This window comes from Struthio camelus, chromosome 2 (genome assembly GCF_040807025.1).
Source record: "Struthio camelus isolate bStrCam1 chromosome 2, bStrCam1.hap1, whole genome shotgun sequence".
NCBI lineage: Eukaryota > Metazoa > Chordata > Aves > Struthioniformes > Struthionidae > Struthio > Struthio camelus.
Window position 1 is genome coordinate 114077232 of NC_090943.1, and position 25515 is coordinate 114102746.

General features: G+C 39.5%; 1 protein-coding gene across 1 annotated transcript in view; it reads right to left on the reverse strand.

The window, feature by feature from the left end:
* Positions 1-25133, reverse strand: part of GNAL (G protein subunit alpha L) — a 197257-nt gene extending 172124 nt beyond the window's left edge. The window contains exon 1 of the mRNA XM_068932146.1: positions 24635-25133. Coding sequence (XP_068788247.1) covers positions 24635-25133 — 499 coding nt within the window. The remainder of the gene's footprint in view (positions 1-24634) is intronic.
* Between the last annotated feature and the right edge of the window lie 382 nt (positions 25134-25515).

Here is a 25515-nt window from a genome sequence, read left to right on the forward strand (position 1 = left end):
ATTCATATATCCAGCATTTCAACTCTAGTCCCTGTCAGAATGGGAGAAATGATCAATTCCTCCTGGAACCAAATGGACGACTGGAACTCATGAGAGAACAACTCACAAAAAAGCAAGGGAATGGACATGAGCTCAGTGACTGCGACACAGACAACCCGAAACAGATTTCTTAATATTATCTGTACTTTTTCATTCTTTTGTAAATGATGCTGACAGATGGCTTTACAAGGATGTGGTTACGTTTTCAAACAAAAGTTTGTTTTCTATATCTATCTGGTACATTTTTGTGTCTACACATACCTTTTAGGCATAGACAAACAGAATTTATCAATATCATTGAAGATAAAAAGATTCCAATTCTGAAGCGAGACCGCTCCTCGCTAATAAAAATGTTTTCATTTCTTGCGCTAAGGTCCTGACTTACACTTCAAAGAATCTTAAATACACAAAAGATGTTGCTTTTTTAAAAAGTCCTCAAAATAAACCCAAAGCCTTTGTTCTATGTACTCTCAAACTCATCTTCTCCATAGGAAAGGCCTAAATAAGTGATATAAAACAGACCTTTAGCTACGCTATAAATGTTTTTAAATGGCTATGTATAAATAGTTTCTACTTAGCAAAGGACACTTTGAATGAGAATGTAGTTCAGAAGAAATTTTATTCCACAAAACTCTCAATAGTTGAAAAGCAGAAGGAAGTTCAAGAGATTTCCTCGCAACGCAACACAGTATAGACAAGAATAACACGTTCAAATATTTATTTTTGGACTCAAGTAGATTCCATAAAGGAAAAAGTGTCCACACTAGCTTTACTGTATAGTAATAAAACAGTGAATCACTGGATTTGCACTTAACTATTTGGTAACATACTTTGTGTAAGAGAAAGAAGACATAATATCATATGGCTAATATGAATTTGCTTACCAAGTCTGGAAAGTAAATCTTGCCAGTCTGAGTTGCCAACATTTTGTTTGAAATTTTTTGACTCCACCCATAAGCAATATTAGTCTTTAAATGTTGCCAATACCACTGAAACATTGTGGTTTGAAAACCACAGTGTTTTAAAGGCAAAATATGTAACAGATGAAGCAATCACATGGTTTCTTAAGCAGTTACTCTTTGGGTAGTATACACCTACTGCACTCGGGAATTATTTCTTGTATGGTTCAAGTAATTAATACAGTGAATTAGTGTCTTCCAATGACTAGTGGTTACATATAATGCACAGACTTCAGGAAAGTATCCGAGGACAGTAAAGTCACATTTTCATGTAAACTTCCAGTCAGCAGAAGTACGTTAATTCATATAAAAGACTGAAATGCTATCGTTCATCAATTCTCTGCAGAAACTGTATACTTTCCAGAAACGATATATCCATAAGCACTTATAAGCGACTGCAGCAACCACATCATCTTCTCTCTGCCCATCCAATTTTGCATGCAACACCAATCATGCATTAAAAAAAAAGCTTTTATAAATGTGTAGAAGGCTGGCATACTTTTAATGAATCCACAGTACTGAGAAGTATACAACAAACCCCTTCCTCCCAAACTACAAAGCAGTAACCTCTTCTTCACAGTAAGTAAACACATGACGGTGTATGTACCAAGGTGCTTCACAGAGAAGATAAGGGAGTTCTTGAATTTTGGGAAAATTCACAAACTCCCCTTTTTTCAGGGTTCCTATATCTTGTCCATCTTTGCTGTGAATTTTCAGACTATGACACTGCATGTCAGACAGTCCTTGAACAGGGTATTTTCTATTAACAGATCAGGTCTTGACTGAGACAAAATTTAGCGTTATCCTGCAGGTAGTACTCTCCAAAAATATCACTACCTTTGTAGTGATTAATGTGATGTTGAGAAATACTACTTGTGCAAACTTCAGTGAAGTGAAAACATTGCAACCATAGCCCTGAACTTTCAAGGATTTTCTAAGAGAAAGCTTACTCTGCTTTTCAAATCTTTCAGTGAACAAGAAACAGCAAAATAAACAATGTGCACAAAGGAAAAAAAAATCCAAATAATCAAACAATTCCTCCCTCCTTATTACACAGAAAAAAACAGCCACACTCTTGGATTCTTTGAAAGGCAGCTCAGCATGTGAAATACCTTGGGTTCAAGAACGGAAGTGATGCTCTGACCATATAAAACACAAAACCTTATGAGCACAACAGTTTGCCTGGTTTCTTCTGACTATATGGATTAGCACAATGTAAATTCTCTTCCCACAAGCTTGCTCTATCCTATATAAATTAACAGGATGAATAAAGGAAAAGAATATCCAGCTTAGTCACAAAGAAGGAAGGAGGACTTATTAGTTGAACACTCAAGTAATTGTTCTGCATCAAATTGTGCATTTTCAGTAGTTAAAATTTGAATTCATACAGAAGGGCAATCCCCTCATTTTAACACTTACAATACAAGCAGTGATTTGTGGAATGAAAGTTAGTTCATAAATAAAGAACTTTTATTTATCTATTATTATGTATTATTATGTATTTAAAAGAACACAAAACAGGACTTTATCAAGCTTCAAAATTTTCTTGGACAAGACAGTGCCAAAAGGCAACATATGTATTATGAAAAGGAAGGGAGATCTGCCAATTGCTGAGTTACTCTGTAGTTTTAAGATCTAGCATTGCGGTTTTGTCAAGACTTACTGGTATAGATCCTGAATGTGTGTGATGGCAATGAAAAATTGCACATGTCAGCCTGTCCTCCTCAGGACGTGTCGGCTTGAGCTCAGGTACAAGGTATCTTGTATTGTTAGCATGAATGCTCCTCATTTCAGCTGAGTTGGGCTTGACGCATACCCTTTGTAACACTGATATGAATGTGGACTACATTTCTAATTTTTTTTTCCTGGTAGTGTTTTAATGATCTTTACAGAATGAGAAGTGCACTTCTTGGTTCCCAGACAGCAACACTTTATCCTGGACCGATAACTAGTTTTGCAGTTTCTTATCTCAAACTCTCAAGTTTGTTTGAAAAAAGCAACTAAAATAAAGACTCAAAGGCAAATGAGCAGATGTCCGCACAAGGGCTTATCCCTTCAATTTTTATTAATTTTTTAATGCATTTTATCCTTAGCAGCTCAGGAAGGGAAAGTCATTAAGTTGGCCTTTCAGTCCACTCCTGAGATAAAGGAAACAGCCTGATTTAAGTATCTCTCACTCATTTGCCATCTCTTGGGTTTTCTAAGTGGAATTTAGTGCAGAGACAGTCCATATTTTCATCCCTATCTGAGTGATGGACACTTTAACTAGTTTAAAATGAATTAAGCTTGGATACCAGAAGCAGTCACACTACTGCTGTGCATAGATTACATTTACCTGTTTTCCATATGAATTGCCAAATGCTGTTTGTTTTACTATCTTATTTTTTTCTGCTTGATATTTTATGAACTTCAACAGTATTGGTTTATGTTTTAATAGTTCAATAAATAATGGTATCTTCACAAGATGGCAATGAAACAGAGGAGACAGAACAAACAACTGATAACTTAGGGTAAGGGAAAAAGGTAACAGGAAAGTGATGCACAGTTCTGAGGATCAGTGAGACGAAATGAAGTGAAGCCACTCCTTTGCTTGCTTACAGACCAACGCTGAGATAGTTGTTCATTCACATATGAAGAGACTAGACTAAGGTAAGAAAGTCCACTACGTATGATTAAGCTAAGTGACACTATGACACTTAAAGTAGTCTCAGAACATAACAAGCTTCATATCACATATTCATACACAGGAATCTATCCTTACCTACACTGTACCTGGTCTCTGCTTAAATAGCAGCCTCTAGTTCCCAGGACTGTCAACACAAACTAGTGGGATTCCTGTTGCTTCCCACCTCACCTCACCCCCACAAAAGTAAAGCCTCTAAAAAACTACTTACACTAGATATGGAGAAGTAGGTGTTTGCATGTCATACATGTAATGTCATACACGTTCATTTTCTTATTCTTAATCTATTACTATCTTCCTTGATCTCCTTTAGGTTGCCATGCACATGTGTTCAAACTCTTTGAAGAAAGCTGGTTCAGATACTTGAAAGTAATTCTATAATCCTTCTTTACTTGGCATAGTATTAAAACCTGTAACCAGCTTTTTAATGCGTTAGTAATTTATCTTCTTAATTACTCGGCCACCAATTCACTGTTACTAACATTCAACATTTTTTTCTTTGCCTCGCATTAATAGGTTTCGTAGGATTCCAAGCTTGACAATCTAAATTTGACAACTGTTACCCACTATCACTAACACTGGCTGATACTGTTTCACTGCTTCCAACTGGTGTCTATCAGGCAGAGTCCAACTTAGTACGCAGACTGTAGTTCCGTAGGAAAGACTGTTGGTAGTACAGTGCCAGAACAGAGTGCTGGTCCTCATGCTGCGGTTAACACGCCGCCCCACCAACTCAACAACTAAACTCCAGAACAAAAACAGCTTTTAGACATCACTGCAAAGAATAATCTGAAATTCTACCCTGCCATGTAAGTTTTGTCAACAGCTGACGATCTTCACTAATGCTACCTTTACCTGCTGTAGTGGGGGCGGGGGAAGAAGAACAATTTTTTTCTCAATTAAATGTCTCTCTGCAGTTCATATAAACTGAACTCAGATGAGGACATTTTTGCAGTTCAGGGTGCCCTCTTTTCAAGCTGCTCCACTGCAAAATAAAAACTAAGAATATCAATATGAATGTGTTCTTTTTAACCGTGATTAAAATACAGTTCATCTGCAGTAGATTACTTTCTTTTCTCTTAGCATTTGCTGCCACCACCAGGATTAAAGATACAATGCAAGGAATAAAGAATTCATCTTGAAGAAACCATGGGGATAGAGTAATACTGGTTTGCAAATCTTTCTCTGGTCAGTCCCACTTCTGGGTTTGTTTCCCCATTTGAGACTATGGCTCCTAGTCCCCTCCAAGGGCCTAATGGAAGTTAGATGGAAGTAGGGAGAAGTCAGTGGAGCAGGAAACCTTTCCAAGCCAGTCAAGATGTACTTATTCTTCCTGCAACATTTACTCATCATTTACGCATCCAAGTTTTACCGAAAAAGAAGGCCCTCTTTAACGTCTCATCTTAGCGATCCACGTAAGTCACACAACTATGCAAATTTTGGTAGAGTTTAGTATTTCTTGCTAGCTGCATTAGCACCACTTCATTAACACCAGATCATTAAAATGCCATACATGCTGTTTTGATAAACAAATATGGACTAAAAAATAAACAAAAAGCCAAACCTATTCAGCTCTCTAAATATAACAGAACTTTGCACTGTTAATTTATTATTATTGATTATTGGGATAGATAGATTTTTCTTTAATTATTCAGCTACAGTCTTTCCTACATGAGAAAAGATGAGCTGTAAACAGTTTTTAGTACCAGGCTAAACCTGCATAAGAATATTATTCATAGTCTTGGTGAGCTGATACAGACAAAGCATTGGTAGTCAAGGATATAATACTCTCCAAGAAGCCAAAAGCTTGTGGTCATAATATTTACTCAGCCATAAAAGCCGGAAGGCTGACTCCCTCCCTTCCCAGCATCTTAACGGAAACATCACATACCCTTCGGTATGTGCATTTGAACCTTCCTAATCCAGGTATTAAGTATAATACCCTATATGTTCTGCATCAGAAAATGGAAAGATCTCTTAGCTATACCTCTTCTTTTAAAACTTGATGTCAGTTGATTAGTTTGAGTTAGTTCTATCTCAAAACATAAACTATAAAAGGTTTTAAATCTCTTTTGGGAGATATGAAGTTAAGAACAACCCCATCTCACTGAAAACCAGATTATGTACTCATTACTAATGAGCTACAAATGACTGATATTGGCAGTTAATATGTATACCAGTACCATAAATGCACACGTCATTTTGCTTAAGAACAAAGAACAGGACTCTCTGGGTGCATTCATATTTGACCCTTCCTCAAGCTCAGCAGAGGGGTATACAAAGCAGAATATAGCCAGTAACATTTCAAAGTTCCTCAAGAGCGAGCAAACGTGCGGAGAAAGGGAGAAACAACGACGACTAACAGACAACAAATAGAGGGGAAAGTGAACAGAAAAAGGTATAGAGGTAGGAGATGCCCAGCTAAACTGCATGTATCAAGTAACTTGTCTTACTGCTAATTAGCTGTTCTTTCTACTTGTAAGTGGTAAGGCAGTTGCATGAATGTCATTAGTCAACAGGCCTTCACAGAGCGCAGAACTCTTCTACTGTGTTTCGTAATTTCTTGAGATTTCAGGGATGGCATAATACTCAGTGAGAAGCTGGACAGAGTTTCAGAAAACCACATGAGGAACACTTCCATTTTTAGCATCTAGCAACAAGCCACCAACATTAAAGATCCTGCTAGGCTACCAGTGAACATCACAGAAGCCTCAAAATAGCTTGCTAGTAGCTAGTTCAACCACCTTTGCATAGAAGTGATCAAGGCCTTCAATCAACCCTAGCACTGCAGATTTCCTGAAAGGCCTGAACCCTGTAAACATGGAAACTGGCATCAGTTAGGTTCAACAACAGTTGGCACACCAACTTCAGAAAGGAAGATTAATCTCTCATTTTTAGTGCAACTCTGATGCCTTCTGGAAAACAATTTGGAAGATCTAAAGGTAGATTCTGTTCTTGAAATGTACGATACCGAACGGATCAGTTAGAAATGCTTGAAAAAGCACAGTCTTAGCAGAAAGAATAGAGAATTAGGTCCCCTGTTTAAATGGTTCCTCATTTACAGACATGCAGTTTTTAAGACCCAGGGAAGAAAAAAGTCTTTGACAAGGAAAGAAGGGAAGGAAGGAAGAAAACAAACAAAAAGTGCTATTTCAGCTTAGCGCCCATTGTTCTCAACTTTCTCAAGAACTGAAAGGATGACCAAAATCCCAATAAAAAGAAGAATGACCGAAATGGATGCTCAATGGACCTTCACTGAGTGACGAACCGGACTCTCTCAACATAAACAGATATTCTAAAGGAGTTACAACACAGGATACAGAGAAGATGATTGAGCTGAGAAGCTTTTCTATTTAGTGAGGTAGGCAGGCTCTTCTCTGCTATTTCTGATATCTCTTCCTCAGGAGAAGATATCTCTTCCTCAGGAGAGGAAGATGAGTAGTATAATAAAGGCTCACATGCTTTCTAGCGTTCAGGTCAGACTGAAGCATTTCACTGTTAGGTCAGCTTCTCTACTGCTATGTCCAGACCAGCTGATTCAGGTATGGGGGACAGCAGGAGTCATGGGATATCCTGATTCCAAAAATGCCTTTGGTATTGTGCCTATGCCTTGCTTAACCTTGATGAAAATTCTTAATACTAATGAAGCGTCAAGAAATGCATTCACTGATCTCTCTCATCTCTCTTCCTAATCAGAGATTTTCTGATTAGGAATCACCGGGGGTAGGGAAAATGGAAAATGAACGATTCTGGTGCTTCTTCATAGGAGTTTAGCTGGTTCCTAATAGCCCCTCAGAAGAAGAGAAGCAAAGCTCTGCTCAGTTCTTTCACTAGAGATTCAAGGCCCTGGGATACAGCAAATTACTCAGCTGTCTAGGAACTGATCACATAGGATAATCCTTCTGGCAAAGGAAGGGTGACTTTGTACCTCCTCCCTTGCAATTACAACACATTGTAGTCAAGATGTCCATTGTCATCGTGATATACAGATCTCATACAGCAGACCAGAATGCTTTGTGTGTCTTTTGAACAGCAAAGGATGCTGGTGTGAAGCGTCAGTTCTCCCCGAAATTACAGTCTCTGCATAATGAAACTGCTTAGATGAGTTCCATACCCAGAAGAGATGTGTCTATCGAACACTGAAAGGATCGTTTCATAGCTTGATGAAAAATGGTCAGCTAATGGGATAAAATCCACTGAATGCAGACACCACAGAGTTATATCAGAAACCACCTAATCTCTGCCTTTCTTCCTCCTCCGCCAGGGCAATGCAAGGCCACAGGCATCATGAGTGCAAGAAGTCATGTGCCTTAAAAAAGATGGATGTGATTTTAGCGTAGTGATTTGCCAAAAGATTTACTACAAAATCAAGTTTAACAGATTTAAATCTCTCCCTCTCTAAAGAGCTGATAATTGCTTCAGTCCATTCTGTACTATGAGGTTCAGAGCAAGATGCCAGAAGAGAAGCACAAGAGAAGCTCAGGCTCTAGCCACCTGAAAGGTCCATTCCCTTCATCAACCAACTTTATAGCTATCTGTCTGATGCATATAGCAACCCAACACTCTGAGGAAGGCTCAAGTAGTCAATGTGAACAGCTGGAGAAAAGAATCAAATACTACACTTCGAATCAACACTGATCTTGTCTGAGAAGACAAAGTTGGTCAGACTTACTGCTATATAAAAACTAGGATGAGACAGTTACAGACTCGAATAACTTTGGCTATTATCACCACTTGAACCTCAACTTCTGGTAGAAGGGGTTCACTAGGTCAAGGACAGACACCAACCCTCCTTCCCCTATGGCAGTTATAGAAACCCTGAAGGGTACATGAACTGCTTCTATAGCTCTTGGGAAAAATTTACTAATTGTCTTTAGCCAGAGTAGATTTTTCCATGAAAGACGTTGCTAAAAGTAGATGGAGTTGGGAAACTGTGAGACAGCAAGGGAATATGGTATTGTTATCTACCATTTCTGGTTCCCCCAGCAGCTAATGTTATCTTACACCAATATAGGAAGTGTACTGATTTTGTCCCATACATGGTGTGAGTGGGAGGAGAGGGGCAGTGGGAACAGAGAAAAGTCAGTCATGAACTATCATCTTCTTTGACATACATATTCAGAACTGCTGTTTCCACATCCTCTGCTCACCAGCAGTAATGGACACTGAATGCAGCCTGTAGTAACAGAATCCATTTCCACTGAGACTTCACAGTTGTTTTCACAGTTCTGGTTTTAGTGGTAACAGGTTTATCTACGAGCTGAGTTCTTGACACAAAGGACAGCAAACTTCTTTGCAAAATGTCACAGAATAGCTCAAGAAACATTTAAAGGAGTAAAGAGATAGTTAATGGAGGAGGACTGAAAAGTGAAACACCATGAGATGCAGAGATGTGCAGGCCTCAGTCCAGGATCTTGCAACTATGAATACTGCGTCTGCGTTTCTGATGAAAAAACTACAACCGTCTGTCTGCTGCATCTACTAGTGATGCAGCATGGAGTGATGCACTAGTACAGTTTATTGCATCCTCCTCCATCAAAGTGCTCTTTTGAGACCATTTGGACTTTGAAAAAGAACTACTCCCTTATGTTAGTGGGAAGAAAGTCTTTCAAAAGCACAAAGAGTTTGAACTCGTGTCTGGCAGAAGATGTCTGAAAACACATGGGCCTGAAAAATGAACAAGAGGGCAGAAAACCAAAGCCTTTGTGAGGATGTTAGCTGACTCTGGGGTATCCTCACTCATAGGCAGTGACATACAAGATGGGGAAACTGATGAAGGACAGCCACTAAGCCATACAAAGTTTGCACCTCCTTATTAAGGAACCATCAATCCGCTGAGGATTTAGTTTGGCAGGACCATGATAGCTTAGCTACAGAATCCTCCTTCGCTCAGGGTAGAACAAACAGTGAATAAAAAAAACACATCAAGGTGATACAGCAAATGATGACTGTGCCTACAAACTGTTGAAGCTGGCTGAAACTAGTGTAAAGCCTGCAAGCAGGCTGTTATGGTTTTGGTTAAGGAAGAGGAACCCCACTCTCTTTGCTGTAGAGAGGTTTGCTTCACTGCACATTTGATTGCACAGCAAGTCACACACAAGTGCCCTCATATCCAGTGGCATGATTCTTTACACCTGAACTAGCAGGTAACTCTGGGGATATGGGATAAAGTTTGAGTACTGCCACCAAAGTAATTCGACACCTTAGCTGTAGTGATGCAGCCCTTCCACTGAGCAGTTGCAGTCAAGTCACAGCTTCTTTTGACTACAGCTCCATTCGTACATAGTCATTCAAATCCAGACTAAATTTGTTCCATAATTATGGACAAATCATTGGACTTAGACTGCTGGTAATCCTTTGACACTTTCTTCAGAATTTCTCTAGCCCTTCTTAAAAGCAATTTGCAATACTCAGAAGTTACAATAGTCAGACACCAGCTCTAAAATTCAGTCATTTCCTCAGTTACTGACGTAGTTTATCCAGTACTGATCTCAGCTTAGATATGACCCAACAGGATTTACTAGTTCAGGCACGGTACCACAGGTACAAGACATGCCATGTTGCAAAAAAAAAAAATAGACAAGGGATCTAAAATAGTAAGATAAAACTGCATCATATTTCCTTGTTTTGAACAGGAACTGGATTCCAGTTTGTTCCAACTAATGAACGCAGGACTTCAAATATCCATGGTTATCAAGGGCTGTGCTGACATATGTTCACAACTTGTATGGCTCAAAGATTTATGAACTGTAATTTTTATAGTCATGCATATTTTGCAGGAAATCAATGGCAGGCATATTAATTATGCAAAAGTTCTATAATAAAAATTGTACCACAACTCAAACAGTTTTACCATCAGAGCTGATAAGCTAAAGCAGAAAGCATTATGGAACAGGTTGATCATACAAAGACAATCCTGGAAACATTAAATTCATTAACTCCTAGTCTGCTTCAACTTGAGGTAAATCAGCTTACTGACTGCACGAACAAATTGTTTCTTAACACCTTCTAGGGACTCTTGTCATGCATTAGCGGTGAGGGCCAGAGACAAAGCTTTCCCTCACAGGAACATGACTATCCATCGGTCTATGTTCAGAGCCCTTTGCTTGGAGCAACAAAAGTTCCTCTTATTTGCTTATCCTCTTGCTCCCAAAGTTGGTCAGATAGAGACTTTTCAGCTATCAAAATCTGCACTACCAATGCAGTCTGATAACCTTTGCAAAGTGGGACAGTTTTCCCACCATGGCATGCTGCTACCAATACACCCTCCGCTTTATTGTGGGTCTGTTGCTTATCTGAAGTGAGACAAAAGGATGCTAAGAGTTGCTACAAGTCATCACTCTTCACTAGACTAGAAATAAGAGATCATAGATAGGAGACCCAGAAAGCAGTATACATATTTTTTCACGCTGTAATGGGAGGGAACTTGTCTAATCAGGATCTGAGCAGCTCAGATTATTAGGCTGATACTGGGAAATACAAAATGGTACAGAAGGTACAGTTTTGCCCCAGTTGAGTTTTCCTATAGAGGTGAATCAGATGAATTCCATATACAGCTGCAGCATTATCACTGCTTCCTCATTTTCAGGGAGAAGTAGTTTCCAGAAATACTACAAATCAGGAACTAACATATTAATGACACCCAGGGTGTCTATATTTGTGTACCAGCTCTCTAAAAGAGTTTCAGAAATTAGAAATAAAGCAGGCTGTAGACATCTAAACTTAGTAAATAAAACTTAGATGACAGGTGACAAGTTTGATCTTGTTCTGGTTCTACCTGGATTTTCCATCTGTAAAACAGGAAACACATCTGTGGTTAATTCCTTAGAAAAATTCACATTAGATACCAATAACTTCTGTACACAATGCAAGCATTATTCCTCATGTGGGAAATAAAAAAAGAAAAACAAGAAAAAAGATGACACGCAGTGAACATGTCTTATTCAGTTACTATTATTTATTTATACTGTTTATTCCATTACTGTTATTTGTGCTATACTGTAAGATAGGTGGAGACCCTGTCAGGGATGAAGAAGGGAAGCACAGGCAGTCATGCCATTAAAGAAAACATAATGCATGTTTTCTAGCATAAAGCATGTAATGCTAGATATAAAGCATATATACCGAAGATGTGAACCGAGATTGAATAGATACCTTTTATACTGGTAATACCTAACCTTTGCATGTATATTTGACAGTTTAAAAATAGTTAAACTCAAACCATAGTAATGGCTGTAGCTGAGCCCTCCCAACAGTTTCCATTGTAAGACACCATTTTTAGCTGATTAGTTTATTAGCTCCCTTAAAAAAAAAAAAAAAATCCTATCCTAGTCTCACAAAAGAATTACAACCACAACTTGACTAGGTCCCCAGTATAAAGAGACAAAAATAACTCTAAACAAATAAAAATGAAAAATATACTTCACATAGGAATTGACATTCTGAGTACGTAACTTAACACTTCCGTGTATAAGTCACCTTCAGTGCTGATCATTTCTCTCCAGTTGAACTTGGTGGGAGATAAAACCAGCTCAGTGCTTTTGAAGTACGTCTGATGACACGTACCATATTCAAATTGAGAAGCAAGGCATCCAAAGATAAGACATTTACGAAAAGCATTTTCCTTCATGCCATGGGGTCTCAGCTCCCTCTTCTAACCCAAGCAGTAAATTCCAGACTCATGACACTGTGGAGTTCAGTCCACTTCTGGGATTCTTGCAGCCACACCATGTAAGCTTTCCATGTAAGAATGCTTTTTACATACTCGCACATTGTGCTGATTTACAACTTCAGATCTTTACATAAATTGCTACATCAGAAAGCATAACACAACTGCACCTATATTTCGTTAATTTTTCTACTCTACGCCCATGATCTATTTTAGAAACCCTTTCTAAAGAAAATACATGTTTCCTCCACAGGAAGGCTCCCTTTGTGCAGAGTTAATTAAAACGCTACAAGACCTGGTCCCAGCAAGAATATTTATCAGAACACACACAGAGGAAGGGTGATCCTTTGAAATGTTAAATAAATTGTTAGCCATAGATCCGGGTCAAAAAAGCTTTTAAAGCCACCCAGTGCTCTAAAAAAAGAGGAGTATATACCTGAGAAGAAGGAAAAGACTGTTGATTAAGCGATGAAGGATTCAGTCAAGCATTTTCTAAATTGAGATATTTGTTACTATGAACTTAGGAAGCCCTAAAAAATGAAAATACCCCAATGTGTTCGGAGGGACTTAATTCTTTACTCAAATACGTAATAAAGAAGAAGATCATGAAGGTAAGAACTTCTCTCCCTATATTTTAGTAAGGGCTGGAACAGCAGTTGACTTCCAACACGTTAACCGTACAACAATCAAATTCTGATCCCTGTAAGCAGTTTTTGTAATTAGTCATCTTTCCTAATTGTTATAAAAATAAAAGACACTAAAATGCCCATCACGAATAAAACTTAATTCGCTAAACGCTTGGAGTTAACAGCTTTATGCTTTGCGTTTGACTCTTATGGTAAAGATGATTTCAAAACCTGAATATTCAATAATTTTCCAGTCATAAGCAAGGAAGGCAAAAAGTAACAGGAGTCACCTGATCTGAAGACTGATTTCACAAAAGGTCAGAGCAACTGCTTTTGATAGCCAACATGGCATAGAAGACATTTTTGGTTCACATACAGCAACAAATAAAAGAAGGAAATGAAAAAACATCAAGAGCTTTTTTCCTGCCCTAGTCTGCAGTAGTACTATTTATTCAATTGGCTTAATATTTCATCTTGACAAAGTATTTCCAGCTTTTTGAAATAAATATCTTGTCTTTCTTTAAGAAAAGGAGAGGGAAGTAAATAATTGGAATTAAAAAAAAAACAGACTATATTCAAGAGGGAATGGACGAAGCAAAACACAGCTGTGTCCAAAATATCTTCTCAAGGTAAGAGAATTTATTTTGCTAGAGATCATAATAGCACAACGCTCTTCTAGCTACCAGATCACAGCTAGAAGAAGTCTTGGATAATCAGCTTCACTGTTTAATAAAAACATTCACCCAGGAATGTTAGGTTATGGTCTTCCCTTTAAAACAGTACCAGCAAATAGCATGGTGTATATGCCTACACAGCCATTTCTTTAAAAGGTTTCTTGTCCTCTTTCTTCACAAGCGGAATCTTATCATTTTGTTTTTAAAAATATTTCCATAACAATTCCTTATGGGAAGGATCTGAGTATGTCCTGCAAATCACCACAAGTGACGGCATAAAGAACGTCAGCCATGTTCACAGTTACTCTATGAAATAACTTTTAAGACCTCAGAAGAGAGTTTTCAGGCATGAGATGTAATTAGTTAGGTTACACACATGGGGCGGGGGGAAATCATGTTCCATCAAGCACAGAAGTGGTACCTACCACCTAAGTTCAAGCAATCAGTAATAAACAAGTCATTTGCTTAATTAAAAATAAATATTTGAGGGATAGGGATGACAAGCATGGTTGATTAAGTTAAAGGCTTACGTCAATATCAGACATTTGCTACTATAGATATGCTGCACATGCATGTCTGATGTTATTCTGAAAAAAAACTCAATACGCCACATTTTAAGTGCATCAGGAATTGTCTGAAAGATAGATTTCAAGCACTAATTGTGAATCATCGACTAGTTGCAGTATTGCTAGTGAGGTCCTTACAGGATTAGTAAAGTTTTACTCACTGATTAAAGATATCAGCGTGAATAAACCTAGCAGATCAAAAGACTGATGTGTGGATGAACAATGGTGTTGGAGACCAGTGACTCCCTGATAAGCACGATATTATCAAATAATACTCTTTAACGAGCCACTGCAAAATCATATCTCTAGATCCAGCAGAGGCAGGTACAACAATTTTTATAGGTTAGTTTCAGAAGGACTTGAATTTGTAATGAGAACATTATGTACTGTGTGATGAACCGAGTCAGAAAATAGAGACAATACTTCCTCTGGAAAATAAGTAAAAGAATACAAACAAAAACACCGCTAGAAGTGGACATTCTCCACTTCTGAGATATTGAAAAAACAGAGACATTTCAGGAAAGAGCGACAGGTGAAGAGCAGGTTTAGCTTTTAGGGAATATTTTCAAATCTCATTTTTTCCAGGGAGTAGTTAAAAAACAATGCAACTTAGGAAAAGCTGAAGCCTTGCAGTAAAAAATAAAAATAAAAAAAAAAAAATCAAAAACGGCCTTCCAGATGACTGTGTCACAGAAGGTACCCGCCCCCCACCAAGAAAACCCAAAGACTCAGCAATGGAATTTGGAACAACAGTCTTAAACAGGGTGCACTTAAAAGCTTAGAGAAGCTTTAGCATGATTGCTACAGCTCTGGATCTAAAAGCAAGAAATTAGGAAACAAAGTCAAATACACCTCTACTGCTTCCATATCAGTTTTCAATTAAGACAAACAATGCTGTACAGCAGTGAAAAAAAAAAAATCACAGAAAGGGTAAGGCTGCTCAAAATATTCTTACATGCAAGAATAAAAATGTATTTACTAAAAGGCCAAAATGCACGATAGTTATCTAGACGTACTTTTTACCCAGTCATTTTCTAAATAGTAAAACACTGTGCTCTCCTGCCACCATTTCATCTATAGAGAGAGAGGCAGGCCAGATCAGTATGTACCTGAAGTTCAGTTCTGCTAAACAAACCGAAGCAATCAGAATTTACATACCTGAGGGATGTTCTTCTTTAAGTATATGCAAATACTCTACAAAATTTGAGATTTCTGTTTTTCTCTCAAGATGTTAAATCAAAGGAAGATCAACTATTGAATGTGAGCCAGAATTACTGCCTAGTAGTTCCCATCTCTTTTCCTTCGCTGAAATACTTTCAAGGAATAAAAGCAAAACAATTTGAACAGCTAACGTTCTGCATTAAACAATGCTCACAAGTCACTAGATCCAATGTATAAAATGATCTGAAGGTTACCTTCACTTACAGATGATTGTTACTGCTGTTTTCCTGTTTGTTTATGCATGACAATGTTGTGTAGTATCACACAAAAACTGCAACACACTACAGCATTCTCAAGTACACCCGAAGCAAAAAACCCCACCCATTTTGTACACATCAAGGATTTTTTCTTTGATAATTTTTCTAATACTAGGTGCTTAATCATTAATAGGTGATTAAATGATCAGTGGATGGGGGAGGGGGAACACCTAAAAGGGAAAAAACACACTCTTCTGGAATACCTTGCCATTTAGAAAGGTTTATTAAAACAACAAAAACAACCATACAAAAAACACACCCACATCTCAGTAGATTATGAACTGGTTATTCCTGCACCTCTTCTTTATACAAATTATTATATTCTGCTGCATCTTAGGTTCACAGTTTGCAAAGATAATTTTTGTGCTCTTACACAAAGCCTGGTACATATGTTGGAAATGCTTAATATCTCACTCATACCTCTCCTCCTACAGGATGAATTAGGCAAGTACAGGAAGTTTAAAACAGGCTGGAGATAACACTAACTTTATTCTGTAATTCAAGTGTCCAGTGAGTCGGAGGCTGGAGAGAAGGCAGAAGGAAAAAAAAAAAAGAAAAATAAAACAATCTTGTTACAGAAATCATCACACTTGCTCTGTTCTTGGCTTAAGCCTGTGAGATATGCCAGGATATAATCCAACTATACATTCTTGAACACTGAAGTTTACCCACCTGCACTCCTCATGGGGATCTACCATGTTTTACAAGAACTTCAGTGTATATTATTATATCTCGAAAGGTATTATCTGAAATAGGAGGTCAACATGAATTCAAGCATGTAAAATACAAATGAGAGCTCTAACTGAAGAATAAAGCAACTTGCTTTTGTTGTGGCTTACTTCTCAACACGCGAGATGTTCAAGAGAATAAAGATGATCTTTATTAAGAAGGCACTGCATAACATCACGCATTCTGCATTTGCTTCAGGATCCAGAATAACTGGTACTCCATAATTAAGAGAATTACAGCATAACAGAGTTGGTAATGCCTCCAGTAACATTCACCACAGTTTTAAATACAACATTGAGTTGTTTGGTATAAAGTACCCTTGCTCAGAAGAATAAGGATCCACGATCATCCACACTTCTGGCAGTTTAATGTACCCTTCCTTCCTCATGATGGAAAAAGAGAAGTATTTTTATCCGTTTTAATCCACACATGACAAAAATTACATGCAGAGTATATTACATGCATCAAAAAGGAATAATTAAAAAAGGGGAGCAGGGAAGAGAAATACTACCTGCAGAAAGGGGAAAAATTTATTGTCAGATTGTTATTACAGGTATTTTCCAGCCCTCTACTTTTCTCCAATGTGTGCACTAACCCAAATCACAGTGCAGATGTTTTCCCCTCCTGTAGCTTCTGAAGACCAACTAGACAATTAGCTTGAATGGACTCTTGAGAGGAGGTTCCCTCCTTTAAAGGAATGCAGTCACCGCAACAGAAACCATCAGAATTTTGTTGCCTATCTTAGTGAAAATGAAGGACTTTTCATTTCTAGTTACTTAAAATTAATAAGGTTTGAAAAACAGAAAAATAAAATAAGGTTTGAAAGTAAGGTTTAAATTAAAACTGATTTGAAAAAACTGCTTTCTACTTTTACACTGTTTTACAAGCTTCAAAAGGTACCTGTTCCCACATGGTGTAAGCTCTTGGCTAAAACAAAGTTAAGATATAGTACAGCATTTTAAATGATTGGAATTTGACTTGCTACAGCCATGGTATTTTGGGAAAGAATATTTTCTCATTCTTGAAACTTAACATTAAATTAAACGTAAGTGGAATTTGTAACTCTTTAAACTGAACTTTAAAAACAAACAAATGTAAAATACTAGATTGTAAGGAAGCAATTCAAGTTTGGCTTCAAAGTGATCTTAACTGATAAGATCTTCCACTACAGGTGACTGATGTTATGCCTTACGTCAAAAACATTAAGCAACACGGTTTTTCTTGGATTTTTTTTTTTGATGCTTTGCATGCACACACACAAAAGCAGAAAAAGGAACCCCTCAAAACAACAAAAAAACCTCCACATCTTTCTTAACAACTACTTGTCTATTCTAGTTCCACAGAGCAAGTCCTTCCTGTTTAATGCAGTTTACCCAGAGAGGCAAGTATCTTAAGTCCTTAAACTTGTTATTGAATATTCATGTGCAGATAAGTAATGAGAGACAGGAGTTTTCCTGCAGTTATACAGTGCTACAGGGATAATAACAAACGTCGCTAGTCAGTCTGCTGAACATTCGCATCTGCTTTGGAAGAGTAGTGAATGTGACATACATGGGTCAAGTATGAGGCTGCATTTCTTCCAGGCTCTGCAATTCCAGTATATTGAAAGGAAAGAAAAAAAAAAGAAGAAGAGAAAAAAACTCAAAACAAAAAAGCAAGCTTATTGGTTTATGGTATTTTTGGCCATAAGGCAAAACGTCCACAATATTTAAAACACGTTGTGTCAGATAGTTACAGGTAGTGGAACAGTAAGACCAAGTTTCTGCCTATAAAATTAAAGATATGTTGATTACTGCAGTACATCAAATACCTCACAGGCTAGAACAATCATGCAAAATAGTATATCTTAACAATAACTGAACAATTTTAACTAACTCCTGAAGGACTTTTTTTATTAAGAACAATTTAAGTAGTAACTACTGACATACATTTTCCGTCTCTCAAAATAGATTTGCATCTTCAAAGGAAAGACTGAGAGCTTTGGACTGCTGTACCACCCTACTGACTTAATAATATGTACTTCATTTTACAAATCGGTGTAACCCATCAGGCATCTGCTAGAAGAGATTTTTGTAATGTCTAGCAAGAAACAAGCAAACAAACAAAAAAAAAAAAATCAAAACCATACAGAACTTTAGGAAACTCAAAAGGTATCATTAAGACTTCCCCAACGCATAATGATAATTCAAAAATTTTGATCCCTTCTGCTGAGGGGCAAGTGACAGCTGTTAGCTTACTTGCACCACTATGTTTTTCTAACATTATTCAGTTTTCTATTGGGAAGAACCATTTCCAGATCATTTTGTAGAAGGAAAGCATTTCCAGAATGGCTAACAAATAAGTTAAAATTGGCAAGCAGAGGGAGGGCCAGGTTTTCTCCTCAGCTCAGCAAGTCTGCTGGATGATAAGTTCAAGTCATAACTGTCTTGAGAAGTAAGCTGAAGAAAGTGATGTGCTCTAACAAAATACATTTCAGTAAACATCCTCCCAAATTTGTATAGTTTCACTGTGACAGAGATGCTAGAATGAAAACCTTCCCATTTCCCAAATATAGTTATTATGTATATAGTTATTATTATTATTTACATAGTTATCTGGGAGATATATATAACTATATATATATATATATATATTTTTTTTTTTTTTTTTACAACATTCAGTCTAGGAACACATAAGGGCTGTGAGACTGGACAGCAGTAAGGGATGAACATGGGAAAAAATTATCAAACTGTATCTAATCTCCCAAGTTATTTTCCTCTAAACTGGAGAATAAAGGCAAGGGAAAAGGGAACCAAACGCACCGACCTAAAAGTTTTAGGTCAAATTTCCATAGTGGAAAAGTTACAACTGTAATGTCAGTTTAAAATGACAGAAATAAATACTAGCATAGTTTGCTTAAGAAAGATACTATGTCACAATAAAGACTTGTGGAATACACACCAACATACAGAGCTTTCCTAATAATGGAAAGTTCATATTGCATAAGTGATAGCTGCAGAATCCATCCTTGCACAGCAGTTAGAGCCTCCTAGCATTGCTATGCTTAAGAAAGAATAGAAGAAAAAGGTGTATTTGTTTTTCCTTAAATAAAGTAAGTTGAAAATGAGTAAAGTTAATCAGAGAACAGAAATGAGTTTAGATAACTAAAGGCTGAATACAAATAGCCATCTACAGAAGAAAGAAGAGCTAAGCGTTTTAAATCAAAGACCACTTTCACTATACTTAAAAAAAATGAAGTTAAGAACGAAACCCAACATGTCCCAATTACTTTTGCTTAACAGTTGCCTCATATAAAAAGAGTATATGTATACTCCTTCATACAATGCCATGAATCACAATAAAAGCAGAAGAGCAGTTGGAAAGACAGGAGAACAATGCAAAGGATTAGGGATTATAAAAGCCATTTACTTTATTACACTGATCAGTATTTGCTGCCTAAAGTCCTGAAAACTTCCCAATTACATCTCCAGGCCTATGCTATAACTACCTGGCTGTAAGGATCCTAAAAATTTATCGGCACGGAACAATAAACTTTTTTTTGTAAGGACGAGATGCGTATCCGCGAAGCGGCAATAGTGTGCAATGCCCTGGGACGCAAGCAACGGTGCCCAGCTCAGAGATAGCACAGGACATCCTCTCCGGCGGTGGCAGAAACACCCCACGCATACGGCCTTATGCAGGCACAGAGAACGCATCTTAGCACATGAAGTTAAACTAAATTTGGATGTTTATCAATAAGCAAGAATTGGCCCTATTTAAAAGTGAGAATTAAAGTTATTTTTAAGTAGGATTCATAGAGTTTAATTCTAATACTTAGACTGATTTTGGGAAGATAAACAAAGATTGGCTGCTACCATTTGCTGATGTAGTTAGATAATGGACTGTAATTTTTATCTAAGAGCTACTGTCAAAGCAGAAATCCATTTTGTGACACAACTTAATTCAGATAACTGTCAATAGCAAGTGCCTAGGGGAAAAGGTAGAAAACAATAATAAAGCATTACGTCTATTGAAGAGTTCTGGGCTTTCAGTGATCCGCTGCTTAGGAACTTTTCAAGCTTGACATGGCATCTTTGATTTCCTTGAAATCAATTGTGATATGCTTCTTTCTATGTTTTATAGATTTTGCACGTAAATATTATCAAACATCTAAACTTCACTATCAACTCAATAGTCAAATTTATCATGTAAACTGCTACAGAATCTGTCAAGTGAAGGAAATGATTATCTCCATTTTCCGTTCCTCAAACCCTATCATTACTTTCAGTTTCTGTCGGGTAGAAAAGCTTTTACTTTACGTACTTTCAGTTTCGGTTTAGCAGAAGAAGAATGGTGTAGGTGTAGGAGAATGAGTTTAATTTGAGAAAGTCATCCAAAGTTACTAAGGACACTGAGAGTCAACAGAAAGGGAGAAATGGGAGTCGGAGGATACTGGAAGACGATCTATGAATAACGATTTTGCGAAAGACATTTAAAAAAAAAGAGAGAAATTATCTGGACTCACACCCCACCTTCTATCTACAGCTCACTTCAACATTACATGTTCAATTATACTACTATACTATATTACTTAATGATACTTTAGTACCTTACTACCATGCTTAGTACTTGTCTAAAGCCAATCACTGTTCACCTCACTTACCCCCAAAATCGTTTGATATGCAAGAATAGAAGCTGGAAACTTAAATTGATTCCATAAAATGATTTGTAATGTTTGTACAGTTTCTAGGAAGTCACCAGCAAAAACAACTTTGTAGAAGAGAATGTTTGCAGTTTTTTTGAAAAAAGAAAAGACAAACAAACAAACAAACCTCCCCAAACCCAAAAACAAAAACCAAAAAACCCACAACAACCCAAAAAACAGAACACAGGACAAAAAACAAAGCCTGTAAGTCTGCAAAAATACATCTGCATGCTTAATAAATCCTCATCTCATGGTTAGCAAAAGCATCCTGAAGGATTCTGCACAGATTTACATTTTCTCTTATAAAAATAAATGACAGAAGAAAAAAAAAATAGACAAGAAATACCGTGCACAAGATCGAAGGCAAGGTTCAAGCTCTTTCTCCTCTTTTTAAAATGGACACTAAACAAGAAATAACCAACCGCAGCTGAAAGCAAGTTTCCATTTTGTGTCAGTTCATTCTCGGTGCAGAAGAGAAAACAAATAAGTGGCATTTACTGTTACTTCAGTACAAGCTAGTACACCAGCACAGTCCCTGCTTCACACCTATAGTTATCCGATACAGATGTACCTATCTATACGTACCTCACACATAGATATCTGATCTCAAGTACAATGAACTTCTAGAACACCCCCCCCCCTTTTCACAATTACTGGTTATGACAAAACACATTAAGTGCTTCTGAATGTAGGTTAGTGGGGAGCTCAGCCGTCACGTGAAGCCCGAGACACTGCACAGGGTGGGGGGGGGAAATGCAACAAGCAGGAATGTGTACTGGGAGAGCTATTTACCAATGCACACTAAAAAAAGTCTTTAAGATTCGTGATATCTAAATAATTTTACGAACGGCTGATCACAAAGCTGACCGTTCTCATTTGACATAATAAATGGATAATTACTGTGGAAAATATTACAGTGTGCTTTTAGGGAAAGGTCATTTTCAAGTGTTTATAGAAGGAAACTTTTAATAAAGTACTTATTTAGTGATGCTAGATTTCTGTATTAGTGTATTTATTTTTCATACCCTTTTGATATCTGCATAATACTAGTAGTTCCTTAAAACATGCTTAGATTTTTCTTCTAAACCTGCCTCGGTTCACATAAACAAACTCTTTCACTCTTCCGTTTTGCTCCCATACAGCCTTATTTCCCACAGAGAGACAAAAGTACTTAAAAGACACATAGTAACAAACTAAAATGAAGCTATTATTTACAAACTTGCATTAAAGAAAAAAACAAAAACCAAAACCCCTGTTGCGCAACTTCTGTTTATTCTGCTGTCACTGCATTCACCATTTCCACTCTGCTATGTATTTCCTCCATGTCATTCTACAGAAATATTCCTCCTCTTTGTAGCAAAGGTATGTGTTTAGGTTCACTCTGCCAGGAGGATCTTATGGACAGGGATCAAGTTATGTACCACCAGAACTGCTATAAAAGACCAAGATGATAGTGTCCTTTATTCTAACAGACCTTTGTGTACATCCTATGTACTTTTCTCTGTACAAGGCTGTTTGAAAACGGTTACCTTCCGTAATGCAGTTTTACTTTACTGCTTCTCTGACAAATAAATCTTTCTAATTGTAAATATTTCCCTCTTACCTAGGGCAGACTGGCCACCTCAGAAACAGCAACGCAAAGCACCTACAGCTCTCTCTATATCCAAATCTTAACATTTATGTCAGGTCCTGATCTGCCAGGGGTGAAACACTTACCTGGTATTTCCCCTCTGCGATACGGAGATCGGAGACTATATTATGAGCATGATACACGTTTAATACAAAATTTGATGCAAATAGTCCTAGGATTGTTGAGTTACTTGCAGGGTGCTGAGGACTGCAGCTGGTTTATTTTTTAAATCGCAGTGTTCCTGAACAGGTGTTTACTGCTCTGGTTTACTATGACAACCCATGTTACTGAATACACACAGTATCTATTTGTTAGGATCCTTTTGTTCAAGCAATTACGTTGCTCTCTAGAGGAAGACTACCAACCTGTGTCTTTGCCTTCTCGTAGCCATATTGGTAACAACACACTTTCAGAGATTATGGGAAGAGAAACCTCTAAAATAGGCCTTTTTTTTTTTTAAAGGAATATAATGTTTGAAGTTTTAGACTTAAATTTATCAGACCAGTTCAAATATCTGAAGCAGCATTTTATCAAGAATATTCTTAATCCCAGGGAGTAGGAATTACATCTTCTTCCTCTTTCCTTCTACTAGCTGTGCTGGTATCCTACAAACTGGTATTTTATGGATAATAAATCCCATGATTTATTTTTAGAAATGGAGGATTACAGTTCTGGCAAACACTGCTTACACCTTTTGTGCGCTGCTGTACTTCATATTTTCTCCTCCCCTCATCCATCATGAGGAACGAAGAAATTCAATAACACGGAAACAGAGCTTTATAAATAAAGACGTACGACTACCCAAAATCTGGAATACACATAGATAACCAACAAAACTACGTACCACAGAATTTTGCCAAAACATGCAAAGCAAGCTAATGCAAAAGTAAATCAGTGTTTCCACACTAGCGGAAATTACAGCTTTATGATCACAGTTAAGAGGCCAAATAAGCCCTCTGCTTTGACCATAAAAAAAAAACAACCCTGCAGTATGACTGTTCTGTTTCCTGCAGGAAATGAGATGCTTGTATTAGATACCCCTGTGGTTTTCATACTGTAAATGTATCAGCTGGTACAAAGCCTCTGGAGAGGTCTATTAACTAATGCTTAGAAAGAGCAGTGGCAACAGCAGACCACACGTAACACCTCAGAGAACAGGGGACAAAAGCTGACGAATCATCTTTGAAAAAAGATGTTTGGAGCCAACAGCTGAAGAACACATCTTGAAGCAAAGCCTGTGCACGTCAGGAATATACACACCTCTATCCACTCACTTCCCCTTATATTGATCACGGCTGCTCTACATAAGGAGACTATTGCACATCAGCACTCATCTCCTTTCGGAGCTGCAAGCCCCATACTATCACTTCCCATTACACCATCACTGGTTGCACACGCCAGAGGAGGATCCTCCACAGGCTACACATTTTATGCACGGCCTTTTTTTTTAAATCGCTTCCAATTTCCTCAAGCGCTGAGACAACTCCAGGCTGTCGGCCTGGCGATGCACCCAGCCCCGTGCAACACCCCCTGCCCGCCCGCCTTTGCAGGACGGGCTCAAGGCATACCCTCCATTGCAAAATGCAAAACCCTTTCCAGAGCCAGACGGGGCCTGGGAGGAGGAGGAGGAGGGGAGAGAAGGGGGGGGGGGAAAGGAGGAGGAGGAGGAAGGGAAAAGAAGGTGGAAACCCGCCGGGAGCCCGGGCCGGGCGGGGACGGCGGAGGGAGAGGCCGGGCCGGGGGACGAGCGCGGGGGGCAGCGGGCGGACAAAGGAGGGCGCCGGGGGGGGGGGGGGTGAGGCGCCGCCGGGCACCTGCCCGCCCGGCGCAGCCCGCACACGCGTACGTGTGTGCACACCCGCGCACACCCGCGCACACCCGTACACACACACACGTACCCAGCAGCAGCAGGCGGTGCGTCTGCTTGTACTCGCGCTTCTGCTCCTTGAGCGCCCGGTCGATGCTCTTGCTGACTTTCCTCGCCTCCTTCTCCGCCTCCCGCTCCTCCAGCCGCAGCTTCTCCCAGGGTCTCTGCAGCGCCGGCGGCTGATGCGGCGCCGGCTGCCGCGCCGCCTTCCCCGCGCCGGGGCCGCCGGGCTTGGGCAGCGCCGCCCGCTCGGCGGCCGACCCGTTGCCGCTGCCGCCGCCGCCGCCGCCGTTTTGCAGCAGCAGCGGCGGCCCGTCCGCCTCGCCGCCGGGCTTGCCGCCGGGGCGCAGCAACGCGCCCTCGCCGCCGCCGCCGCCGCCCCGCGGGGCGCCCAGGGGCTGCGGCTGCGGGGCGGCGTGCGGCTCCGCCGGCGGCTCGGGCTCGGCGGCGGCGCCGGAGATGGAGCCGCCACCGCCGCCGCCGCCGGCGTCGCCGAAGAGCCGCGGGCGCAGGCTGTAGCAGAGCCCCATGGCTCGGTGCCCCCGCCGGGGACGGGCTGCGGCGCTGGCCTCAGCGCTTCCCGCCGGCCCTACGCGCCGGGGCGGCGGCGGCGGGGGGCGCGGGCGGGGAGGGGGCGCCGCGGAGCCCCTCACGGCCCCGCCGGGCCATCTTGCATTTTCCTCTCCGGGCGGCGGCGTCGGTGGTGGCGGCGGCGGCGGTTCCTCGGCGCCGATCACCTGACACCGAGCTGCCACCGCCGCGTCCACCTTACCGTAAATACCCCAGCGCGAGCCCACCGCGCAGGCACCGCGCGCCGCCGGCGAGGGGAAGGGAGGGGAGCCGCGCGGGCACTCCGCCTGTGCGCACACCCCCCCACCTCTCCCCCACCCCCCCACCCACGCCGGGCGTGCT